At 37.0% G+C, this 24,092-nt stretch overlaps 1 protein-coding gene across 1 annotated transcript in view; it reads right to left on the bottom strand.

Moving 5' to 3' along the window:
* The window catches only part of VPS13B (vacuolar protein sorting 13 homolog B), a 512,636-nt gene that overhangs the window by 76,077 nt on the left and 412,467 nt on the right, over nucleotides 1–24,092 (bottom strand). The window contains 3 exon segments of the mRNA XM_009275488.2: nucleotides 8,396–8,577; nucleotides 8,905–9,112; nucleotides 11,735–11,934. Coding sequence (XP_009273763.1) covers nucleotides 8,396–8,577; nucleotides 8,905–9,112; nucleotides 11,735–11,934 — 590 coding nt within the window.

The following is a 24,092-nucleotide window of genomic DNA, read 5'->3' as shown; positions in this document are numbered from 1 at the left end:
CGGTTGGCCTCGATGATCTTAGAGGTCTTTTCCAACCTCAATGATTCTATGATTCTATGATTCTATGAACTTGGCCTTCTGAGCAATTCACAACAGCTAGACAAATTATTTCACTATCCATCTAAAAAGTCTGATTACTTCAAGGCAGTACTGAACTGCATGGCAGTAGATTCAAAAATTTGCAAACCGACAGGTTTATCGATAAGCACAGTTGAACTTTACAGCTTATTATCTAATAACACTATGAACTTAAATCACTAACCTGTCACACACAAATCATCTGGATTTCCAAAATAGTTGTTGCTTTGGGAATGTAAGAAATAAATCAAACATGAATAAAATTTGTGGTTTCCCAAAAAGCTCATTTCCCAGACTCTCAAATGCCCTGCTGAACACTGTAGCCCCAACAGGGAATGAAAAGTAAAAAGGAAGCAGAGCCAGCCAAAAATGAGGTCTTCTCTGTTAAAAGAAAAAATGAATGTCTTTGACATTGATCATAATTCTTTTCCTGTTGACTGTCATGTCAAATCTTTCCTGGAATAACGACTTACAGTAGGTCTAACGTCAGTCATCCTTAAGCTCATGCTTCCTTAAGCCACTGTTTAAACAACCACAAGGTGTTAGAAAATGACTGTTTATTGGCTGACAGTGTTGAAAAAAATCAGATTCCAGACTGCAGAGTTTGCAAATGTTTTATTTAAATAGCGTAAGCATGTAGGGCAATGCAACAGACAATTTTTTGAATCCTCACCTTTTGAAGCTGGAAATATTTTACATTCTCCTAAAAGAGATTTTACCATCTCAGCAAATGCTCTGAGTGAATTTTACCAGAGCGGTTTTATTTACCTAGTCTTTATTAAATCTCAGTTAAGCCCTTGCAGCCTCAGTACTATACTCACTGCCCTAATTTTCTCCAGTAGACCCTGAGATCTGATTAATTTAATCACCACTTTTCTAAACCAGGAATAAGTGCTCTGTTTATTAGGATACTATATAAAGAAGAAAGGCCAAAACAGGACACCTCAGCACACATTCATCTTTTCATCAGCTGTTATAATGCTGACTACACTTGCATGCGATAGGAATCCTGGCAGGTACACAAGGGAAACATCCTCAAATATAAAAACCTGTCAGGATTATAGCTCAGTAGATATTTTATTTTAACTTCATATGGAGAAATGAACAAATGCCATAGGTTATCTTCCTTTTGTCCTGTAAGCTTTAACAGCTTGTATCTCTCACTGGATGACAATCCAGGAGAAAGTATTTTAAGTCTGTGTAGGTGATGCAGCTTAAATAAATCAGAGAGCTCAGAGTTTGGAGCATTACACGTTATATGATCACTTTGATTAGGCAAATCTGGTTTTCTCCACCTTTTAAATCCATGGCCACCTGTGTAAACGCTCTTATGACAATACATAGCTTTTTGTTTGAGATATAGGGCAGTGCCAGCAATATCCCTTATTGGAAAGATAACCCTACAATGATGTCCTGGTTTCAGCTGGGAGAGAGTTAATTTTCTTCCTAGTAGCTGGTACAGTGCTGTGTTTTGGATTTAGGATGAGAATAATGTTGATAACACACTGATGTCTTAGTTGTTACTAAGTAGTGCTTACACTAGTCAAGGACTTTTCAGCTTCCCATGCTCTACCGACTGAGAAGGCTGGAGGTGCACAAGAAGCTGGGAGGGGGGGGGTGACCGCTGCTTGGGAACTGGCTGGGCATTGGTCAGCGGGTGGTGAGCAATTGCATTGTGCATCACTTATTTCGTATATTCTTTTATCATCATTATTATTATTATTATTTTCCTTTCCTTTTCTGTCCTATTAAACTGTCTTTATCTCACCCACAATTTTTTTTTTTTTTCCGGTTCTCTCCCCCATCCCACTGCGCGGGGTGGGGAGTGAGCGAACAGCTGTGTGGTGTTTAGCTGCCTGCCGGGTTAAACCACAACAAATGGAAAGGCAAACACTGAGCATCTCTGTAAAAAGTTCACTAGCTAAAACAGGCCTCCAGCTGTACAGGAAGTCATTTGTATGCCCTGTTCACCTGCTTGCACAGAATGCAGAATCTTCCTTGATGGCATACAAATTGCTTTTCTATCTTGGTGAGCCCCTCCCAATCTTTGCTCTCTCCCCTGCCAACCCAAACCTGTCAACCTTGTTCTTGGTGAAGATAAATGATATAAAGATGTGGCCCAGATGACATCAGAAAAGTAGAACAACATAGGCTAATCAGAGGCAAAGACAAACATAAATCTGAGATTCTCAAGACTGCAGGAAGACACAGGAAGACTTTGGGAAACTAGAAGCATAGTGCAAGCACAGTTTTAAGCCCCACAGCACAGATATCCAACAGCATTTTCTTTGAGCTTAAATGCCTAAATGTAGCTAACTCCTATTGTATCTATACAAGTTGAAAGTCACTACTGAATCACTAACAGAATTTTTTTTCCTGCAACTCCCTCCTTCAAACTGTAAAAATACCGCAGAAATGAAGAATCCTTTCTCAACTGCTGCAACCTGACAGATCCAAGGATCTGTACAAGCACGGTTGAATTTAGCATTACGTGACAGCTCTGAAATACAGTCCCTTGTTATGGTGTGGAATATACTCTTCTTTAATTATTCTTTATGTTCTGGGACAGTGGCATTATCTGCATAACCATTAACTATTGTCTGGAATTAGAAATTGCTCTTACTCCTTTCCTCCTAATGCCGTATTTCCAAAGCAACCGGAACAATCCGGATGGAGGAAATAGCCACAAATTCTCTTTAAGCTGTCCTTGTAACCAGCTCAAACCAACGTTCTCATCATCTGGGAGATGAGGGAGACTATGAAGCCCTTCCTCTGCAGTTTAGACTGTCTAGCACACTTTTGTTCCTGAGTTGCTCACGTATCTTCTACAACTCTGATATCCCTGCAGGAGACATTTCTATATGCCTTATAAAACATATTCGGCTTGATGGCTATTACCATGCTTCAAAGTCCTCAGTGGAAGACATATTATGGACAGATTCACAAGAATGAGAATCATCACCACCAACAGATTCCAACTTTAACTGCTATGAAACAAGAATATCATAGAGCAAATAAAAGACCTGTTGCCCTATAATGACGAGCTGGTTGCCTTGCAGAACATAGTTTACTGTTAAACTGGGAAGCTGAGGCATACCTTAAGTCTTCACATGTGAATACTGGCTGAGACAAATCTATAAACATCTGCACAATTTTTACTATAGAAATTATCTGTACAAGAGTGTCCTAAATGTAACATTAACTGTTTTGGAGCAAGAACAGTAAGCTTTGTCTCTCTGGTTTTGTGTATGTATTTTCTTTAAGTACATAATAAAATAGGCTTTTAAAGTTGCTTGTCCACATATCTTCGACCACAAGACTTTCTCTTATCAGCAATCTACTTGAAAAATTTAAAAGTTTCATCTGTTGTAACTGAGAAAGTCTCAGAGAGTATCCTTTCTGATGTACCAATATCAATCTTCAATATTTTAAAGTAATGGCATTGCTACTTCATCTTATTAACTTTTGAATTAATTTTGTGAAATTTTTCCAAGTTTGGACTTTCCTGTGCTCCTGAGGTGTGAATATGATTCTCACATCAACACCGTTCTACCCTTTGCCCTTGCTGATTTGGGCAGTAATGGATTACCCTGGTTTACATGACATTAGATGGAGTCAGTGCTGGGATTAACTTCACTCTTATGGAATGTGTGCTGTCTTAAGTGAAGTTATCAGTGGAATATGCTTTTTCTTCTTCATGTATTTTAAAAAATAATCTTAGCAGTAGTCAAGATCAAAAGGGTATGCCTTTACCAACATTTGAGTTGCTGCCTGAAGGTCTTTTCTGTAGATCCCCTTTATACAAGGGGTACATTAGTGGTGGCTTAGAGCAATATTTATCACATTACTTGGACAAGACACAGCCTATTTACGTTTTCTTATGAGAACATGAAACTACTGCTTTTGTGTGTATATTCCTTCATCCCACATTGACCTTGACTAAGATATTTAGCTGTATCTAGAGCTTTCTAAACACAAAGAATCTCACAACTTGGAAAACAGACAACCATTAGTAGAAATGAAACAGAAGCTAACAGAACAGTCAAAATTTAATAGTTTTGATGAAGGAACTAGAAACAGAAGCTGACAGAACAGTCAAAATTTAATAGTTTTGATGAAGGAACTAGGAAGATGCTCAGTATAAAAGACTGAGGAATATTCTACATCCATAGCACATCTCTTTCTTGATACAGAATCCAGTATTAACTTTTTTCAGTTAGCTGTACAAGGTTGCACCCAAAACACTTGTAAGCACAGTGGCAAATTGATTTTTGCTTCACTTCATTGATTTTGTGTTCCAAAAATAATACCCATGTATGTACTTTCTTCATTAGTAAGAACTTGCAAATAATACTATATAAATTTTAAAACAGTCTTGAGAAGGTATATTCAGAAAAGATCTTGGCAGTGATGTAGACACGAGGGGAGTAAAATAAGAAAAGGTCTCCAGGTCAAAAAGGACTAGAAGCGATGCCAGACAGCGGCTTTAGTACCTGAGGATAAGAAACACCTTATGCCACTGAACAGGAACTCCTTAAAAAATTAAGAGGATGTACCAGGGAAGTCTAAAGGTGTTTCATCAAATTCTAGTTATCTGAAAGAATGGCAAATCACATAGAGCCAAAGAACATTTGTAGCATGTGAAAACGGGACAATGAGGGATTAAATAGAAAGGGGCTGCAATGTCCGGTAAACAGGAAGAACAACAAGTTCAGATACTCTCAATCTTCCAAAAGAAATACAATCCTCATGCAGTTTCTTGCAAGTGCATCTAGGATCCTCTCTCACTTCCTTCAAACAAATAGCTCAAACTTCTATTTCAAATCACTAAAGAAAATGCAACATGGCATGGCAGAAACATCAGTTCTTCCTTTTCCCTCCACAAATAAAAGCAATAATGTTGGGATTGTAAAAAAGTAAAGTATTAGAAACTTGACCAGTGAAACTGCTTACCTTTGCAACAACACAAGTAAAAGGACAAGAAAATAAGCTCTTGGGACAATCTAGAAATAGCAGCAAGGTAAGGTTTTACAGAAACAATATAGTTCATATCAACTCTTATAATCTGAAGCTGTTTGCTTATCCTTTGGCTGCAGCAGATGACACGCAACTTCAGTATCTAGAAAAATTCTCTTTATGGTGAAGCTTTTGCAAGTTCCAGGAATCTGAAGAATAGCTATAAAAACAAAGAGACTTCTAAAACCTACCCATGATTAAAATGATATGCCAGAAGTTTAACAAAGGTAGAAAGCTAGATGAAACGTCACAGCAACTTACTTGGAAAGAAAGAATATGCAACTGGCAAACTTTTAATTCAAGACAAACTACAGAAGTGCACCTTTGCCTGGATTTACATGTAGTAAAGGATTAAGGGAGACTGGTAAAACAGCTGGTGACATTATGGGTCCTCCCAGCACTTGAACATATATGCAATCCTGGGAAAGTTTTTAAAATATATTTTTAATATACTTTCATATCATCGTCTTTAAATTTAGATTCTTTTTTTCAAAAAAGCTGAAGTCTTTGGCTTGCAGATGTTCCTCTAATCATAGAATAGTTTGGGTTGAAAGGAACCTTTAAAGGTCATCTAGTCCAACCCCCCTGCCGTGGGCAGGGACATCTTCAACTAGATCAGGTTGCTCAGAGCCCCGTCCAACCTGACCTTGAATGTTTCCAGGGATGGGGCATCCACCACCTCTCTGGGCAACCTGTGCCAGTGCTTCACCACCCTCAGTGTAAAAAATTTCTTCCTTCTATCTAGTCTAAATCTACCCCCCTTGAGTTTAAAGCCATTCCCCCTTGTCCTGTCGCAACAGGCCCTGCTAAAAAGTCTGCCACCATCTTTTTTATAAGCCCCCTTTAAGTACTGAAAGGCTGCAATAAGGTCTCCCCAAAGCCTTCTCTTCTCAAGGCTGAACAACCCCAACTCTCTCAGCCTTTCTTCATAGGAGAGGTGTTCCATCCCCCTGATCATTTTTGTGACCCTAATGTTTCATGTCAAGTAGTGAATAAAAGAAAAGTGGTGTTCTGTCTTTTTTCTCTTTATATTTTGTGAATTTTCCATATGCACTAAATACGCAGTATATTAAGAAACGGACATATATCCATACGGGGAAAAAAGTGGAGCTGATGAAAGGCCTCCTGATTAATTTAAATCAGAACCTACAGTTTGAGATGAGTATTTGGTAAATGTAGTTTACCTAAAGAATTTGAAAATCTACTCTGTATTACTTATTCCACCCACATATCTATGTTAAACTAATTAAAAAAAATGTATATTGTCCGTGTTGAAAATGGCTGTTTATCTACATTGTGCAGAGCTGCTCTGTGTTGGTGCATGGCCATTTCTGGAAAATGTGATAAATCACCACCTAGAGCTAGGCAACATAATTAATGGTCCACTGCCAAAATGTGGATCCTCTTGTAGGCATTTCTGCACTCCATGTGCCCAAGAGCACAGTTTTTGAAAAGATGTCCTCTAATTCGGCTGATATCTTTCATCTCTTCCCTTGTAATTGAAAGCCGAAGGTAGCAATATAAGACTTACTAAGAATTAATTAATCATAAAATTGACAGACCTTAAGAAAAGAATGTGCCACAGTAAAAAGCATCATGGAGGGAAGCTATACAGGGACGCTTGACCACAAACTTAAAACAATACTGATGGAAACAGATCTCTGCGGTCAATGTATAAGATTAAATGCAAATCTGAAGAATTACACGAAGACCAGTAGAAGTTGACAGAACCTGAACACTGGTAGCTGAGTGCTTCCCGGTTTCTATCTTACTGTCCAAGGCAATTGCAGGGGAAATGAAAGAGGATTGCAACTACCTTCTTTTCTCTAGACCGTAGCACGGAAGCACAAAGCAGCAGAACGTGTGTGCTACTAGAAGTCCAGCTGTGTATGCCCACTTGAAGAAGAACTGATATTCCCCCTGTACAGGGTCATATTATTACACAAGCACATACATTATGTTCATGATGTCTGTTATCTATAATGGGAGCTTAATGTCATTATACCAAAAACTTGGTGTGCTCTGCTCTGAAAATATCATCCTGAAAGAAGGCAAATTGCTGGCTTTCATAGCAACCTAATAGGGTCATCAAGACAGCATACAATAACACAATTTTGATCTTTGATTCAAACCTCATGCCAAGTGGAGCTGATTTTTTTCCATTTAATTTTAATTTTCATGTAACTGAAAGGAGCTGACATTTGGCTGTCTAGAGGGCAAAGAAATTGGCAGGACACTTACATGATCTCACTAACGGTATGTGCACGGTAATAACATTATACCGTTTATCTGAGGAAGATTATCCTATTTATCCATAACTCAAAGCATATTGGTGCATAATTCAATTTTAAAAGCAATTTTTAAAGTTATAGCAATAATGAAATATAATTCAATATTTCTGAACAAATAGGAAGAATCGGGAGAAATTTATTTCCCTTGACTCACAACACTATTCTGATTAACAAGCAGATTAAAATTAAAAAAATAATGACAGATCCAATTTGTAATACAAAAAAGAAACTGATATTAACAAAATTAAAATTGAGCAAAAATCAAAATAGGTATGCAAGGAGCAAGTGAATTTATAAAGATGAATTACACTAGACAGGAGAGAATGTAACCACCTGACTGTGCATTTTAGAAAGTAAAAATTCTCAGAGTTAAGGATCAGTGTAATCATGAGGTGTGGCCTATTTTTGGGGCACAGAGTCACACAGCTGCAGCACTCAGCCCTCCTTTGAAGGGCAGTTCCATGATCTCACACAGTCAAACTGGACTACCCACTTCAACCCCCTCAAAGCAGAACAAGAGAAAATAGATCCTTTCTCTCTACCCTGTGGATCTTACTAGAAGAAGCACAGCCATCTGCCATCACAGACACAGGAGAGGATAGCCAGATTGGAGATTTTAGTTCAATGATTCCACTGAATCCTGGCAATTTCAGACCAGGTCTTTCCTCACGTGTTTCAGTTTGAACTCAAATGAAGTCTTTACTTAAAGACTGATGGATGAAATCATAGGAAGACAGAATAAAAACTCTGCATGCTTGCAAACCAGAACTGATAAATTTGGCTATAGCTTATGTCATGGAAAAACTTTACAGGTAAGTGGTTAAAATGTTTGCACAAGTAGTTTTAAAACTAAAGATGTGCTCAAGCTGTGGAATTTACCACTCCTATTGATTTTATAGAGCTCCTGACACTTATTTTGTGCTCATTTTTAATAAACCTAAGTTTGAAAACATTCAGTTTACAGTAATGCTTCCTTTTGTTAATGAAAGTAGAAAACACTCATTACCCACCTGAAGAACATCTCCAAGGTCAGCAGTGCTAATATCTGGGTCTTCAGTGGTATTAAAAGGAACAGGGTTAATTCTTACAAGAGTGAGCACTCTGGGTTCTGGATATCTCCACAACATCATTCCCGGACTATCCTCAGTTTCATTGTAAAACACAACTTAGGCACTGGGCAGTTTTTGTGCTTCTGTCAAATGAAAGAAAACTATAATCTGTTATATAATTTCTAGAAAGAAACATGCTGGTTTATGAGACCAAAGTAGTTAAAAATAAACCCCTCAGGATCAAAAGAAGAGAAAATAAAAAAGCAATTTCCCTGACTTTTAAAAGAATACAGCTTAATGGAAAGAAATCAAAAAAGTATTTTTTTGTCATTCTAGCAGATGTCTTTTCAATTGCTTTTCCAAAAAAAGTAAAGTATTCATTATAAGAAGCTATTAATCTTTAATAGGTTACTACTGTAGTTACTTTATAATTAAAAAAAAAAAGAAGAGAGCAATAATATTCTTCTTACCTGCATCTTGTATATACTGGAACAGGCCTGTTCTCAGATCATCTGAGGTGTGCTCGGTTTTTGAGGCCTGATTCCTTCCCATAGAAAAAAAAGTGGGGTGTGTACGTTCAGATAGCAATGTCTCTGCACTGCCCTTTTTAGTGAGGTACTGCCACAGAAGCTCCTGGAGAAGATCTAAACAGTTCAAATGCTCTTGCCCCCAAAAAACCTTTAAAAAAAAAAAAAAAAAAAGAGAAAAAGACAAAACAATTACATACAAATATTTAGTCATTTTTGAAGGAAAAAACCTCCTCAAAACAATAGGAACTTTACACGCCTTTCAGCCTGCTCTACTTCTACCTTAATTGCTTGCCAGTATCCTTAATGTGAAAATAAAGAACAGGAAAAACAAGAATTCTCTACAAAACCATTTTGCAAATTTGTTCTTTTCATCATTCAAAGGAAAGCATTAATTCTTACCACTTACAATTGATACTGATGCTGCCTGGAAGAGCACACAACTTAAAAGTGATATGCAAGAACTTACAGCTGAGTGCAGTACATAATGCTAGGACTAGTCACAGGTTTTGCAGTTTAAGATATGACAAAAAAAACCCCTTAAAGACGCAAAGTTTAAACTGTTCAAAGAGCATGTTGCTCCAAAAGTGGAATTCTGGAATGAATTAAAAACTGAGTAAGTGACACAGCAAAGAAGATGACTAGAAAGACATACGAAAGACCATCTCAAGCACAAATATTGAGTATATACAGCATATGAATTGGATGTGCTGTAAGTTCTCAGAGTGAGGCTTAAAAGTGTAAAGTTTTTTGAAGTTTAAAACAGAAATTTAGAAAAATATCTAAGAAAAACTGGCATTCAAAGTCCCGAAGATTCATATACTTTATAGCAAAATAAAAGGCAAGTAGGCGTTCCCCTCTCCCAGCTTTGACAAGCAGCGCTGCTTTTCTCAAATCAAACTCCTGTTTGAGAGAATCATGTTCACGGGGACAAGTCCTTTAGTCTTCATGTGCAGAAGCGGGCCCAGAAGCAACAGGGAAGATAAGGAAGCAACTAGCAATTAATAAAGAAATAAGACTTAGAACCAGTGTGGGATGAAATCAAAATCACCAGACAGTAACCTAAAAGTCCATGGTAAGGGTAGGAGTAAAGTAAACAAGTCAGGTGTGCACATAAAGAGTAGTGCAAATTTTTTCACTGGGGAATACCAGTTTTCAAATATGAAAAAAAAATCAGAAGATGCCTAAAGGGAGTGTAGTACAGCTGTCAAGGATGAAGCTTTTCCTTTCCTTGCATCTACATGTAAGCCCATGGAATAAACCAAGACTGTCTTGAAACACAGCTACAACCAGTCCTGAGCTAAATAGTCCTGGGCTACGCAGGTCATCCCCCTAATTCAGTGCATCTCTACTGCAGTTTCTAGAGTACCGCTGGGCCCAGGGTCCCAACACTTGGTCTAGCACCACCTCAAAGGAGCTCTGTGTCACCTCAGCTGATCCCAGAGGCCTCAGTCCCCCATTGATGGAGGAGGGAGGAATGCTTTTTCCCACCCACTTTTATTCATTTTATTTTTAGGCAGCTGGAGCTCCAGAGCACAGAACTCCTACTACAATATTCGCAGATGAGGCACCAATTTCACATAAGCTCTCTAGGCTCTGCTGCAATAGAAATTAACAGTGGTAGAAGATGAGGTCATGTTTAGAGCTGGTAAAATCATTAGCCGTAAATAAATTAATTTAAAACAGAATTGCTAGTGCTTTTGTCAGCATTCTCAAATCTATTCTGCCAGACCAAATACTTAATTGTTTTCTGCAAAAGCTAATTAGCCCAGTGTATACTCTAATAATAAATGGCTTTCTCAGATTTATAGATATTTTTCTGGCCCTTGTCAAAACCCCAAAATTTTTTGGGAAAAAAACCCCAACTTTTTATTATTGACAACATGTAGAGGTAGTCAGCCACGTACCTGTGAATAACAAATAAAAAAGAAGCAGAGAAACAAACTGACTTTATTTATTCATTAAGATATAATTTTTTAAAATTTGTATTATTCAGTTAGCCCTATTCCCAGTGCTGTGGTTTTAAGAACTTCTAATGCCGATTCTGGGAAAAGACCTAATGACACGACTAAATGTCAAAATTTCCTTTTTGTGTTTTATATGCTTGATTTATACATTTATTTTAAAACATTTGGTGTGTATAGATACTACAATAAAAATAATTAAAACAAGACATATCTTAAAGCCCACTTGTTTAAGCCCCACAGAATCTATTTTTCATTCCAAGAACTCCCATGCTTCTTGGACTGGTTTCAAGTTGTGGGCACTTCCAAAAAGGAGAGGATAGCATGGAAAAATGAGTATTAATTGCTACAAGCAGTTTATAATTACTCCCCTGAGAAACTGGTGTAAGTTTAAAAAGAAAGGATATGTATTTCTTAAAGCTACCCCTAGGCATTACAGACACATAGCTCACGGACAGACAAACACACATACATCAGAACAGGGTCCTAGATATTAAGTGTTAGTAATTTGATCCAGTAGTTTTAAAGGAACACACACACACAGCTACAATACATGGCTTAAGCAGTATTTAAAAAAACCCAAAACACTGTACACAATTTTTCAATCAACAGTTTTACACGAAAGAGTAAGATACTTATTTTAAAAGATAAAATAAACCCCACCCAAAACAAACAAGCAAAAAACCCCAACCCAACGAACTGCTGTAGGCTGCAAAGCTTTACAGGCTTTCATGCAATTTATTTATGAAATCTCAATCATCCAAAGCCAGTCCAGCTCAATAGCAGAACCATAGCCTTCTTATACAGACCTGCAGCAGTCCTCCTCTCAAATCGATGTATATTTTTGGAATAGATTGCTCTGGGCCAGGATCACCACTGTGCTTACACCACTTGGATTCCACATTAACAGAGCAGCAAAAAGGGCCCATCAGAGATCTGGCTCTTTCTTTGAGACTTGTTTTAAGTAGGAAATCTTTTATGTCAAGGACAAAAGATGATCCATGGATTCCTAAAAAGAGAGAGAGACAACTAATCCCGCTGGTAGTTATTCTCCCAACATTTATGTGCTTATTTCCTGAATTCACTTTACTATGAGCCTGGGAATCTGCCCGCAAGTAATTACTCACACAAGTAGTCCCGCTGACTTTAATGGAAATACTTGTGTGGACAATCGCTCTCCTCTCCAAGCAAGAGCATCACAGTAGTGCCACAAGACTTGTGTTTTTATTTTGTTTTTTTTTTTAGCTTGCTCTTCCAACACTATTGAGCACGCTTTATACAGCGTTGCAGTTACGGAGCAGGTATGTCTTATGCACATTCCTTACAAAGAACTATTTGCCAAAACATTATGACTTTTTACATGTGTGAGTATTTTAAGGTTTATGAGAAGAGACATTTTTCATTAAACTATGAAATTTTTTTCAAAAGAGTATATTAAGAACAAGAACAGCTGCTTCACTTGATTATATTTTAAACTGATAGGAAATAGCTATATTGAAGGATTCTCTCTGCTTTTGTTCAGGTTAGTTATTATAAAATATTGCCTTGCTAGACATTGGAGTGCTTAGCAGGAGAATAAGGGTAATGTTTGAATTCAAATAATTCAAAACAATTACTGTAACTCAAAATATATAACATGTGTTTACCTAAAATACAGTTTAATCTAAACTTTTCACATCATAACCATTTGCACTTTACATAGCTTTATGAAACATAAAAATTATAATGGCAGGTTAGATTTATGACAGAACTTATGTACTCTCATTAAAGACAAACATTTGTAGGGAAGAAACACTATCTAGAAATGTCACCTCTCTTGTGAATTTAACTTACTGCAAATCACTTTAATAAAACAAACCATACTTAATATCTCTGTATTTCTTTTGTATATTTACACTAAAAGTACTATATCTGAGGCTGGGTTAACTTTTTTCTCTTCTGGTGCCCATACTTGGACTCAACTATTGAATGTCACCATACTTTATAATGCCCACAGCTTGTTTTTCTAATGAAACTGGATATTTACCAAAGGCAAAAGATTAAAAACCACCTAAGGCTTACATACAGATGTTTCAAAGTACAGTTCCATTTTATATTTTCATACCTTTGCTGGTAGAAAAATCCCACAAAAATACAAGTCACTGTTTTGAATACATGCAGTAAACCTTCTCCTAGGAATCTCTTTTAGAATCCAGAAGGAAGTCTGTCTGCATCCTGGGAGTTACGATTTCATAATACCAAGAAATATTTTATACAATGGAAGGAAATATATTGGATTTTTTTTTTTTTTTAAATCCAGCATCCACTAGGAAGGTGGTCCAGCAGTCCCCATAGCAATAATAGCATTGAACTGCATTCAACCCGAGTAGGAAGCACAAACAAGACTCTCTCCCTTGAGCAGTTTGGAGTTTAGTAAGAATGATCAAGGGCTCGAGTGAACCTTTGCTCCACGCCAATCAACAGGACTGTTGTCACCGATTGGGAAAGGGGTTTTAGCTCTGGGTTATTTAGGCTGGCTTCTGAACCCCTGAGTCTGGTCTCATGTGTAACAGAGAAACTGTTATAGAAACTGTTCAGTGTTTTTTTGACACTGAACTTCAGTGATAATCAAGAAAACTAACATCAACACACCCTGACGCCTCTCCTTTTGGTACTGGTTCAGACTTGATTCTGTAAACTGTGGAATGAAGCAACTTCTCATACAGTCTTAAACCAAGAAAAAGAGGTACTTCTACGGGAAGGGCTCACCCTCACCCTGCTATGCTCAGTCTAGTTATTTTAAGAGGCACTAAAATATTTGGAAATTAAATTTTTTTTTATACTCTACATGGAACTTCGATTTTAAAGAGGAGAAATTCTCAGTAATTACTTCACAATTCTGTAATATACAGAAATGTTCTATAGTTCTATTGGAATATGTGCCAAGTTGCAGAAATAACAAAAGGGAAAAAGGAATGCCAGAATACAAGTGGTTTTATTTATGTTTTCTTTCACTGGGATTACACTTGGAAAGATTATGCTTTGCAGTCTTTCTCTGTTGTCATCTTAGTTCCACGAAGTACAAAGAAAACACAATATCCAATGGCTTAGAAACAGAACTGAGCATTCAGCGCATAATACTGCTGATTCAAAATCAGCAGTGCCTTTCTCAAACGCTATGTAAACAATAAGAAATGAAGACACAATTAAGAATAAGGAAGTGTTGGTAAATTTTAAATAAATGAAATATTACAAGACACATCCATGGATTGTGTCCTGCAAATACCAGGAAAAGCTCAGGGACTCAATGAGAGAGTTTTTTTTTTCTTGCTGTGACCCAGGTAGCTCTTGTATAGGCAAGAATCACACCCTTGTCCTTCCTAGCAGTTATATCTACATGCTCTTTTGGGATGAAGTGACTCTTAGTATAAAAACCACTGTGCTCCTAATAAAAAAAATGCAGAGAGCATTCAGAGAAACTTGCACAAAGTGACATCTTGAGGAAGCTTAAAGAAAACAAATGAAGAAAAACAAGTATGTACAAACCCTAAAAAGCAATAGTAAATAAAGAGATCTCTGGGCCTGGGGGAAGCTTCAATGGGGTACCATCACTATGGAAATCCTAAAAGGATGACATTAGAAAAGAAATAATGTCACTTCTTAAGGGAAGGGAGTGAAGAAATACCAGTATGCACTAGAAGGGAACTTATTTTAAGATCGCTAAATGCCATACTAACATTCAAAGTATATGCCTAGTTAGTGAAGTTGCTTTCTAAAGCAACTAAAGCAATCATCTCAGAAAGGTAAAGATGCAAAACAATTCTCCTCTGTTTTTTTCCCTCCCACACCCTATTTTCAGTCAGTCCTTTCATGCATCTCTCACAAACTTCTATTGTAGAATTCCAACTTCAGTTTAAACAGATTAAATCAAAGTCTCCATTTGAAGTGAACTTGAGATGGCACCATACAGAAGTAATATATCTTCATAAATGATCGTTGTGATATGTAGAAGTTAACTTGTTCTGTTTGGGTTATTGCTCATGAACACCAACACACTTTTCAGTACGTGCAGTAATTTACTTCTAGAAACAAATAGTTTCATGACTTTTAAAATACTCCTCCAAGAGACTAATAAATACGAAGCACTTGCTTTGGACAGTGTTTAAAAAATGCTGCCAGTCCTCTGTTGTCAGACTCCACCCAGACCCATAATAGCACTGCAATTTGCTGCCACGCTAACTGAGCAAAATACAACTTACACCAGGTTTCTGCATGCCATTGGAAGGATTACCTTTACGATGACATATGCTCAAAGGGAATATCCAGGTATTTTTAAACTTAGGAGGGTTTGAAAAAAAGCTAAGCACTTGCTTGGTAATGTCAAGAAGTTAACTTGCTCAGAAATTAAAGATGGAGTTCATTCCAACAGAATAGTGAAGAAAAGTTACTAAAAGACAACATTTGCTTTGATATTCTACCATCTTTTTTTTAGTCAGTAGAGACTTGATTTATGCTAACGTTTACAAAGACATCTCATAGAATCTGAGTACCCTAATATAGTTATAAATATATTAGAGTTTATATATAACTATAATATAGTTATATTAGCGTTTACCAATAATAGGAGGCTCCATGTTTGTTAAACTGCCCTGTGTGTATAAATCCATTTGTGTGTATAGAAAAAAAAGAGCTGGCCCATTTTAATAGATGCAACAAATACATTAAAACAATCCTCGCCTTACAGTAACAAGCACTTAGTGTTTAGGCAAAACAGGTGTTAAGGAAGAGTTCTGTTATTTTTCCTGGTTCACAGACAAAGGGAGAGACAATGTTTTGACATTAACTATGGACTTTCTGTTTCCAAAAACATCTTAAAATACTGATATTTGAATTAACTCCAAATGAAACAAGTAGAAATGTAGCAGGAGTTTTTTCCCTTCTATTATGCTCTGTGCATTTGCTCTTCCTTGGATAGCTGCAAATCTCTGTGCATTTGCTCTTCCTTGGATAGCTGTTTGAACCAAACTCTGTTTGGTTCACTGCACTGTCACCTAATACAACATAGAGCACGATTTTAATTGGCAAACTTCTACATGGGAAAAGAGTTTTAAGAAAATGGAAACACATGTATTACAATAAATATAGCAAATGGCACTGGACTATACTCGAGCTATCTTTTGTAAAGCCTCTTGGAAGCTAGTAGCTTTGCTACAAACTGTAGCGCTAGGAAGAAAATTGCTTTTCTGAGTCTGGGGCAGGCCAGAAGCAAGACTGTCCCAGAGCACAGAGCCTACCACGCTGGTTCGGACTGGGCAAGATCCACATGAGCGATGCGGTCTGCACTGACAGCAGCAGCTGGCAGATCGCATTCCCACCCAAAGGACCGTGGTGCACTCTGAAGGAAATAGTCCAGGCTCTCCCATGGTCCCTCCGTGCCTGGGCGGCAGAGATACAATCTGGCTGCTGAAGGTTAATTAGCGAGTGGTTTTCCTTACTACCTACTGCTTTAATGTCACACATTACTAAGGTGATAATCTGTGATACTTGCTTCTGAGCATTCACTCCTCATATTTGCAACTTCAGGAGCTAGTTTAAAGTTGCCAAAGATACTAAGACAGCTTTGAATATGTAAATATGTTATTATATTTAATATATCGATACAATTATCTACATGATTTTTTTCCTCTTAAGAAAACTTCAAATACATCATGCAATGAGTAGTTATACTACAGTTATACTGCTCTGTTGACAGGTATCCTCTACAAAGCAGCTTCTGAGAAGAAAGGGTAACAAAGCTATGAAAATAATTACAGGGGAAATACTGCAGTTAATTTAAGAGTCAGCCAATTTATTCACGTCTGGAAACAGCAGTAGCAAACAAATGGTGAGACGTAGTAAAGGACAATTTTCCAGGAGAGATTTAGTTAAAAATCCACTGACCACACTGGATTTCTCATTAGTGTCGAGCTGAATCTTATGATAATTCATTCTCCCCACGAGAACAATATTTACACATTACCAATTAGCTATTCTTTAGTGAAAGAGAGTTTTTCAGCATTACATGGGGACACATGTGGGCTCTGTAAAAACATGAGATGTGTAACACACGGTAAACAGAAAGTAATGATCTTAAACAGGCCAAACCCTTGAATTCGTCACTAATAAATGTCCCCATGCATTCAGCAGTCCTGGCTGCTGGGAGCCTGTTTTCTTCAAATACTTCAAACACTAAAATCCAGGAACATTTATTATTTTAATCCACTACAGGCAGTGCTTGATTTAACTTTATTGGTTGTGGTGGTGGTAGTGGTTATAGTGGGGGTAAAGCTATGTTCTTTTACACATCATTTCAAAAGGGCTTAATTATATTTTATAGCTCAGGCCAGGAATCTTGCTTGTTTTGTGTCTAACAAGGTTCAAATGGAGTTCAGGTCAGTGATGAATCAGAAGAGAAGTCAAAGATGGTTATCTATTTGAAATGAGCTCACCTCCCTTAAAGAATAACTGGGCAGGTACATCACGTTCATTACACTACTGAATACTAAATAGCTGAAAATTCTCAATTCACTTGTTGATTTGGTTAATTTTGGATTTTGTGATGCCTGATCAGAGAGGGCATACTAAAGTTAAGATCTAAAGGGGTTTTCGTTTTTGGTCAAGGCCATCTTTGGTATACAATAATTTAGAATATATTTGTAAAGCTCTATATTGCCCTATCTTATTCTAATTAAGTGGACAAAAATTCATAATGGAAAACAACAAAAATAGTGTTCATTTTGCATCCGTGAGTCCAGCTGTCAAAATTGACTGAGTGCTATACCGACATGAGTAATACTTGGTTCTTGTATCATAAACATTTTATTTTTAGATATCAGCAGTTTTCAGAAAAGTGACTAAACAGTCTTACTCCAGCTTTACAGATGGGCATGGAGAGGTTCTTCAATTTAAAAAAACCTATGTATTTTCACGTCTTAATTTTAGGTGGTTGGTTGAAAACTTTGGTTTATTTTCAGGAGATAGCTGGTACCTACAACTGTCACTGCTTTATAAAGTTGTAGATACTTAGCACTACTAACAAATCAAACATTGAATGGTTGTACAGTAAACGAAGTGTTACAAAATAGTGGATGCCACTCAAAATGTAGCCCTATATAATTGCCACAAGGTTGAATTAGAATTACAGCTTTGGTGTCTTGCTCCTCTGCTCTGTACTTGATTCACTTGATTTCAACTGCTTTAATAAACTAAATAGTCCATGAACTAGAGGGTAACTTTTCTTCAGAAGTAAACCATCCTGAAGATAGTGCCTGGCAGCACCTGAGCTGTTTGAGCCTCTATAACCCAGTGAATTATGCTTGTGGAAGTCCAAGGCTTGACAGATATACCCAGGCCACACAAACTGAACAGGTTTCCCTGCACTCTTGGGATGTGGTTCCCCAGGATTTAGGCCAGTCCAGGTCCAGGCTCCTATGTCCCAATCTTCTCCTCCCTTCGGTCCTTCCTCCCTCTCCCTCCTTTATATACTTCTCTGAATTCTCTTTTGTGCCAGCATGGTCATTAACATGGACCTGTCCAGTGAGCCAGCTGAAGGAGACGATCGTGCTGGAAACTTTTCTCTCCTGTTGGGTTAGTTTTCAGACAGATCAGTGCCCTGACTCAACTCAGTGAACAGCTGCCCGAGTAACAGAGTTAGCACAAGGCAGAGGGTGGAAATATGTGGCCACAGTAACCTAAACTTCCTATGGAATTGCACCTTTTGTTTGGGCAGCAAGTTGGTGATCTCATCCCATAAAAAATATTCTTGTCATAGAAAAAGAAGAAACGTGTTGCCAGTATGTCAACAATTTAAACAACTTAAGGAACTGGTCCTTAACACCAGGTAATAATACCTAATCTCTGTGTTCTGTACCTCACACTGCAAAACGTAGATTGAACTGGAGGAATTAGAATCACAGAATCATTAAGGTTGGAAAGGACCTCTAAGATCATTGCACAGAAAGCATAAAATGTACAAAGAAAACGTTCAGCTTTCACTGTTATCTGTATTTCCTCATGAATGTAAATATTCTATAGAATTGACTACCATGAAAATGCTGTATCACCTACTACTGCCACATATAGCACTGGGATCCACATAACAAAAGAAATTCCAGTCTCAAAAAAATATGCGATTACTTTCACAATAAAAGCTGAAGAGATAACAAAAACAACCGTATTTGTTCTGAATAGAATTTCATTTGGAGTCTACTTTTTAAAGTCAAGTTATTTAAACTGTAAATGCAGTTCTACAAAATTAGTGCACACTGTCTTGAATCAACAACTTACAACTAACTTTTTTTTTCTTTTTTCTTTCTTTTCCCCTGAGTTAACGTGCTAGTTCATCAGTAGCAATTCTGAACCCTGTTACAAAGTACCAGTAGGGAATCTGACCAGGATTAATAGTGGTACTCAGTTCTGGGATTAGGTGGTGTCTTGTTTCATGGATTTTAGGCCATCTGTTCTTCCCTCCTACATTATACTCCTGCAGAACTATAAACGCACCTCCACCTCAGGGACTATAGAAAGGAATTAGAATTCTTCTGCTTTTCATTATCACAAGATTCAGTAACTCATTTCATTGTCAGGATAATCCCCTTTTACTCTTTCTTTTGCGCTTGCAGGGTATGCCAAAATGACAAATAAAATCCCAGATGTTAGAGACCTGATGAGGTCTCCACCTTTTCTTGAGTGTTGGGTTTAAGCTACTTGGGACACAGTGTCAAATCTGACAGGACCCTGATGCCCACACCCAATATTCATTAAGGTTTGTTAGTGATTTGTATAGCTGTCTACAAGCTCCACTTCCACCTCAATCCTCAGTGGCCATTTAAATATTTAGTTTGTCCTCTGGCTTTTACTGACAAAGAATTAATTTCCTATTGTTCAAGTGTTGGAAAGAGTTTATATTTCTTTCTAAAAGTAACAAAGGTCTTCTGGGTGTTGTAAATGGCTTGTTACTGCTGCATATTATTTTAGGTAGTCATATCTAATTTAATGTTTTATTTCCCCATGGGCTAACTTGCATATCTGCAGCATCCAAACACTACGACAACGCCTTAGCAGAGTTTTCTCGAGAGAGTCAGTTAACTCCAAAATGAAGTTTGGTCTTTGCTCTACACCAATTAATAGCTGCATTTAATTTTAAATATTTCTATAAAGTATCTCAAGTATGTACTTTCTTTCAGGTTTAGTAAAAATACTTGCGATTATCATACATTCAACTAGTGTTTATTTTTTTCCCTTATTTATATGCTAAAGTAATCATCTCTGCATATGGGACAAAGGGCTAGAGAATTCTGTCTATGATCTTTGGAATATTTTATGTCCGTAACTCTCTCAGTTCAGACACTGAACAGCAAGACTTCCCTCCTGTGTCCAGCCAGAGCAAAATAAGGCTCCACCAAGAGGCTACAGGCTTCTTGCTGTCTTTCACTCTGGGGAGAGTACAGCCCTCAACTTCTCTCATTTATCTGCTCTTTTGGCAGGTAGGTAGTGCTAATTTCAACACCAAACCTAAATTAACTGAAAGCCATATGTTTAGAATTGCATTCTATTTCCTAGTATTGCTAAAAATTATTTCAACTTTAATGGCATGTGACTGTTCTGGAGTGAGCTGCATACCTCAAGTGTAATACCAAGCAATCTCAAATCTGACTGGATACATGGCACTCGAGAGCTCTAGCCACTTTGTAGATGATGCCACATGCTTCAGAGGCCAAAAATCACTGAACCAGGTCTAACGATAGTTCTTGAACTTGGGGTTTTTGTCAACAGTACAAATAAGCTGCCAAAAACGAGCTAAATGTTTGTTACTTGCTTGTATGAAATGGGTACAAGTTTTAACTTGCAACCCTAAGCCACAAAATATAAAATGACTACAGATAATTATTTTATTTAACATCAGTATGACTTAAACTCCTGCCCTTAAGGGTATCAGAAAAACTGTAGTGGTAGACTCTTTTGAAGTAAAATTAATAATATCTTTTTTTGGAAAAGAGATTTTGGTTTGGTTTGTTTTTTTGCCAATACACTGCATCACATTACTAAAACCAAAATATTCGGGATTTCACCATAAGTACAGAGGGGAACATAAGTATTCTAGCAGAAATAGTAACTATGTTGTTATAAGTAACTGTTGTATTAAAACATGAAAAATGTCCAAAAAATGCAGTCCCTTGACAGACTAAAGGTTTGGGGTTGTATAACAGTGCAGAAGGATATGTAGAAATGGAGGTGTTTTAATTTGATCCAACTGCAATGTGAGTGTTCAACACTTACAATTTATTTTATCAGAAGTGAAATAATTCAACTAATTAGACCCTCTGTTTTTCAGAAGCTACATCTTTTTACTTTCATTAGAAATTAAGAAGAAAAATTAAAACAGAAGGCCTTTAGCTTCCATGATTAAACCAGGAAAGTCTAGAGGGAAAACTGATAATTTTAAAAAAAGTTATATGGCAAGCTTCTTTCTTAATTTCAGCTAAAAAAATCAAAGCATTACACAAGGTCACGCACTTTTGTTTTCCCCCTATAAGGGAGGAAAAATGCTGACAATACATTCTTGCGAGGTTTTTTTGCTAAATAATTCCTAGCAAATAGGATTCCTTACAAACCAACTTTGTCTCCTACATTAAAACTCATCTGGAAAAGGGGTCATTTACACTGTTTATAAAACACTGCCACATAAAATGTGTAAAACCCCCCATATTTCACTAAAAATAGCTTGCGTAAGTAAGGGATTAGAGTAGTTTCTACTGCTATAATTGTTCCTTTGTAGTTTTTTCCATGATGTTTTTGAACAGTGTTTTTAACTATGTTCATTAAAGTCAGCACATCAAAAAGGATCAAAGAGAAAGCTAGTGAGAACCAAAGAAACCCCAAGCGTATTGTGTTGTCTCACTGGGGAGTTATGCAGATTCAAGTAAACAAGTGCAAATTGTTGAGGTTTTAATGAAAATTTTCTACAATTATTGTATCTGAAGTCATTCTATATAATAACATCTGTACAGCAGATGGCCATACTGTACAAAAGGCAAGCAATGCTCCTTTTTCTTCCTCTGTTTTAACAGTACATCTGAGATGACTACTTTTGTCATTGTGCTTAGTTTGGTTCAGCAAATAATTCGTAAAATGCAGCTGCTGCAGATGGTCACAATAGTTATTTAACTGTAAAATCAAAGACACAATGAAGTATTTGCGTATTAGTTTCATTCTATAAAAAAAATAAATCTGACATTAACCCTGTTCAGCTCAAAAGGTATATCTATAAAACCTTTTGTAAAAAGAAAAGTAGTGAAGAACTGATATATTTAAATACTCCTTGCTCCCAAGGCACAGCTACTACACTTTTTAATTGAGTTAGCTTGCGTAATTTGTTTGCAATAATAAAACAAATCTAGTTAGTAACTGTGATAGTCTTCTAAAGTATTTTTAAGACGAGATTATAATCCCGTTTCCCCCACACTGAGTAATTTATCTTCTTTCCCGAAGTTATAATTTCCACTTTGGTTTCTATCAGCACTTGAATTTCAAGTTAATAATTTTAAATAAAAATCCAAACCATTTATTAAAAGAATTCTTGACAGTTTCAATCAGTTTTCTGAAAGTGTGTCTTTCGCACTTCTTGAAACTTAAAACAATTTATTGCACCGTCACAACAGCATGCAAAACCTCATGCACATATATTTTTCTTTTTATAAAGCAAAGATAAGGCAAATTTAACTGGAAAAAATGTGGAAAGAGTCTGTTGATGTCTATTTATTATCTGGTTATAAAACTTCTTCATATAGAATAACTAATTTCCATTTTCATTAGATTCAGCGTCAGTATTGCTTTACTCAACAATGCTTGCCAGACTACAAACATACTGAAGATTCATGTATAGCTTGTGACATGAAAAATAAAGATTGGCTTCCTCAGACTGCCAGAAGAATTAAGAAACAGAACTTCGTAGCAGAACGTTGCTGAGGCTTAACAGGCAAGGCAAGGTACGTCCTCCTTCTGGGAGGATGAAAAACTCCAGGGTAAGTGATACACACTGCTGAGTTTGCCAAATTGCTTCATAGTACAGTGACGGAACGGGCTCGGCTTTGATATATCGAAGCTTGCCGTGGACACCATAATGTACCATGGGACAGATAATGTATAAATGATAGAGGTGAAGTGATGGAAGGAAAGAGGATTGTTACACAGAAAGAAAACTAGAACTATTTAAAGGACATTAGAAAGGCCTTTTACTCAGTTGCAGTGGTTTCTATGCTAGGGTTGCGATCTGACTGGAAAAGCGTGGGAACGCAGGCACTGTTCCTGCCTGTACTGCTGTTTATTTATGGATAAATCAAGAGTTTCAGGCTCCAGCACTTTCACAGGCTTTCATGTCTTATGAACCTTAAATTTTTCATTTTTAACTTTTAAAACAATAAAGAAGCACTGAAACTTGCTGGCCTGAGGAGAAATATTTCTGATGAAAAAGAAAGAAATCGCCACCTCGCTTGGCCTACAACTTGTTCCTCTCAGCTACAGACCATTTTACCTCGCAAGCTACTCTGCCAACTACCTATAGCTCATCTCCATATCATGTAAATGTACCATCTTATTAATTTTATTAGAAGACTAATAAAACAATTTACAAAGACATTAAAAATGTCTTAATTTTAAATGAGTCTCTGGTATCCTGTTAATTGTACCCAAGGTGTAAAGGTTCCTTGCAATTCTGCAGTAATTAGGCTGGAGCACCCGTTTTCCCTGGGTGACTCTCAGCTGTGCAGAGGGAGCATATAAAAATTTAAAACTTCATAAGCCTGGAGGAGTATAATGGTATGACCCAATATTTACACAGTAGCATACGTCAGGGCTCTGAACAATTATTTCTGTATTTTTTTAAGATATAGGGTCCTAACAAGAACATGTAGTTACAGAGTGAAAACTCAAAATTTTGCCCTTTGTCGTTCTTGTAACCACTATTCCAGCCAGAATTCCATCAATAAATTAGTAATTACAAGCTAGGGGATATTAACTACAAAATTAAGCACTCTTGGGTGCTGCCTCACTGAAAGGAAAACTCAGGTGATGGAGTCTATCAGGGATTTGCTATTTTCTGTTGTGGCTTTATGATGTTAGCTAGAGGAGTTCCCCTCAATGCCCCACACT

This window comes from Aptenodytes forsteri, unplaced genomic scaffold, assembly GCF_000699145.1.
Source record: "Aptenodytes forsteri isolate BGI_AS27 unplaced genomic scaffold, ASM69914v1 Scaffold208, whole genome shotgun sequence".
NCBI classification, from domain to species: Eukaryota; Metazoa; Chordata; class Aves; order Sphenisciformes; family Spheniscidae; genus Aptenodytes; species Aptenodytes forsteri.
The sequence above is the reverse complement of the archived record's forward strand: the minus strand, read 5'-3'. Positions and strand labels throughout refer to the sequence as shown.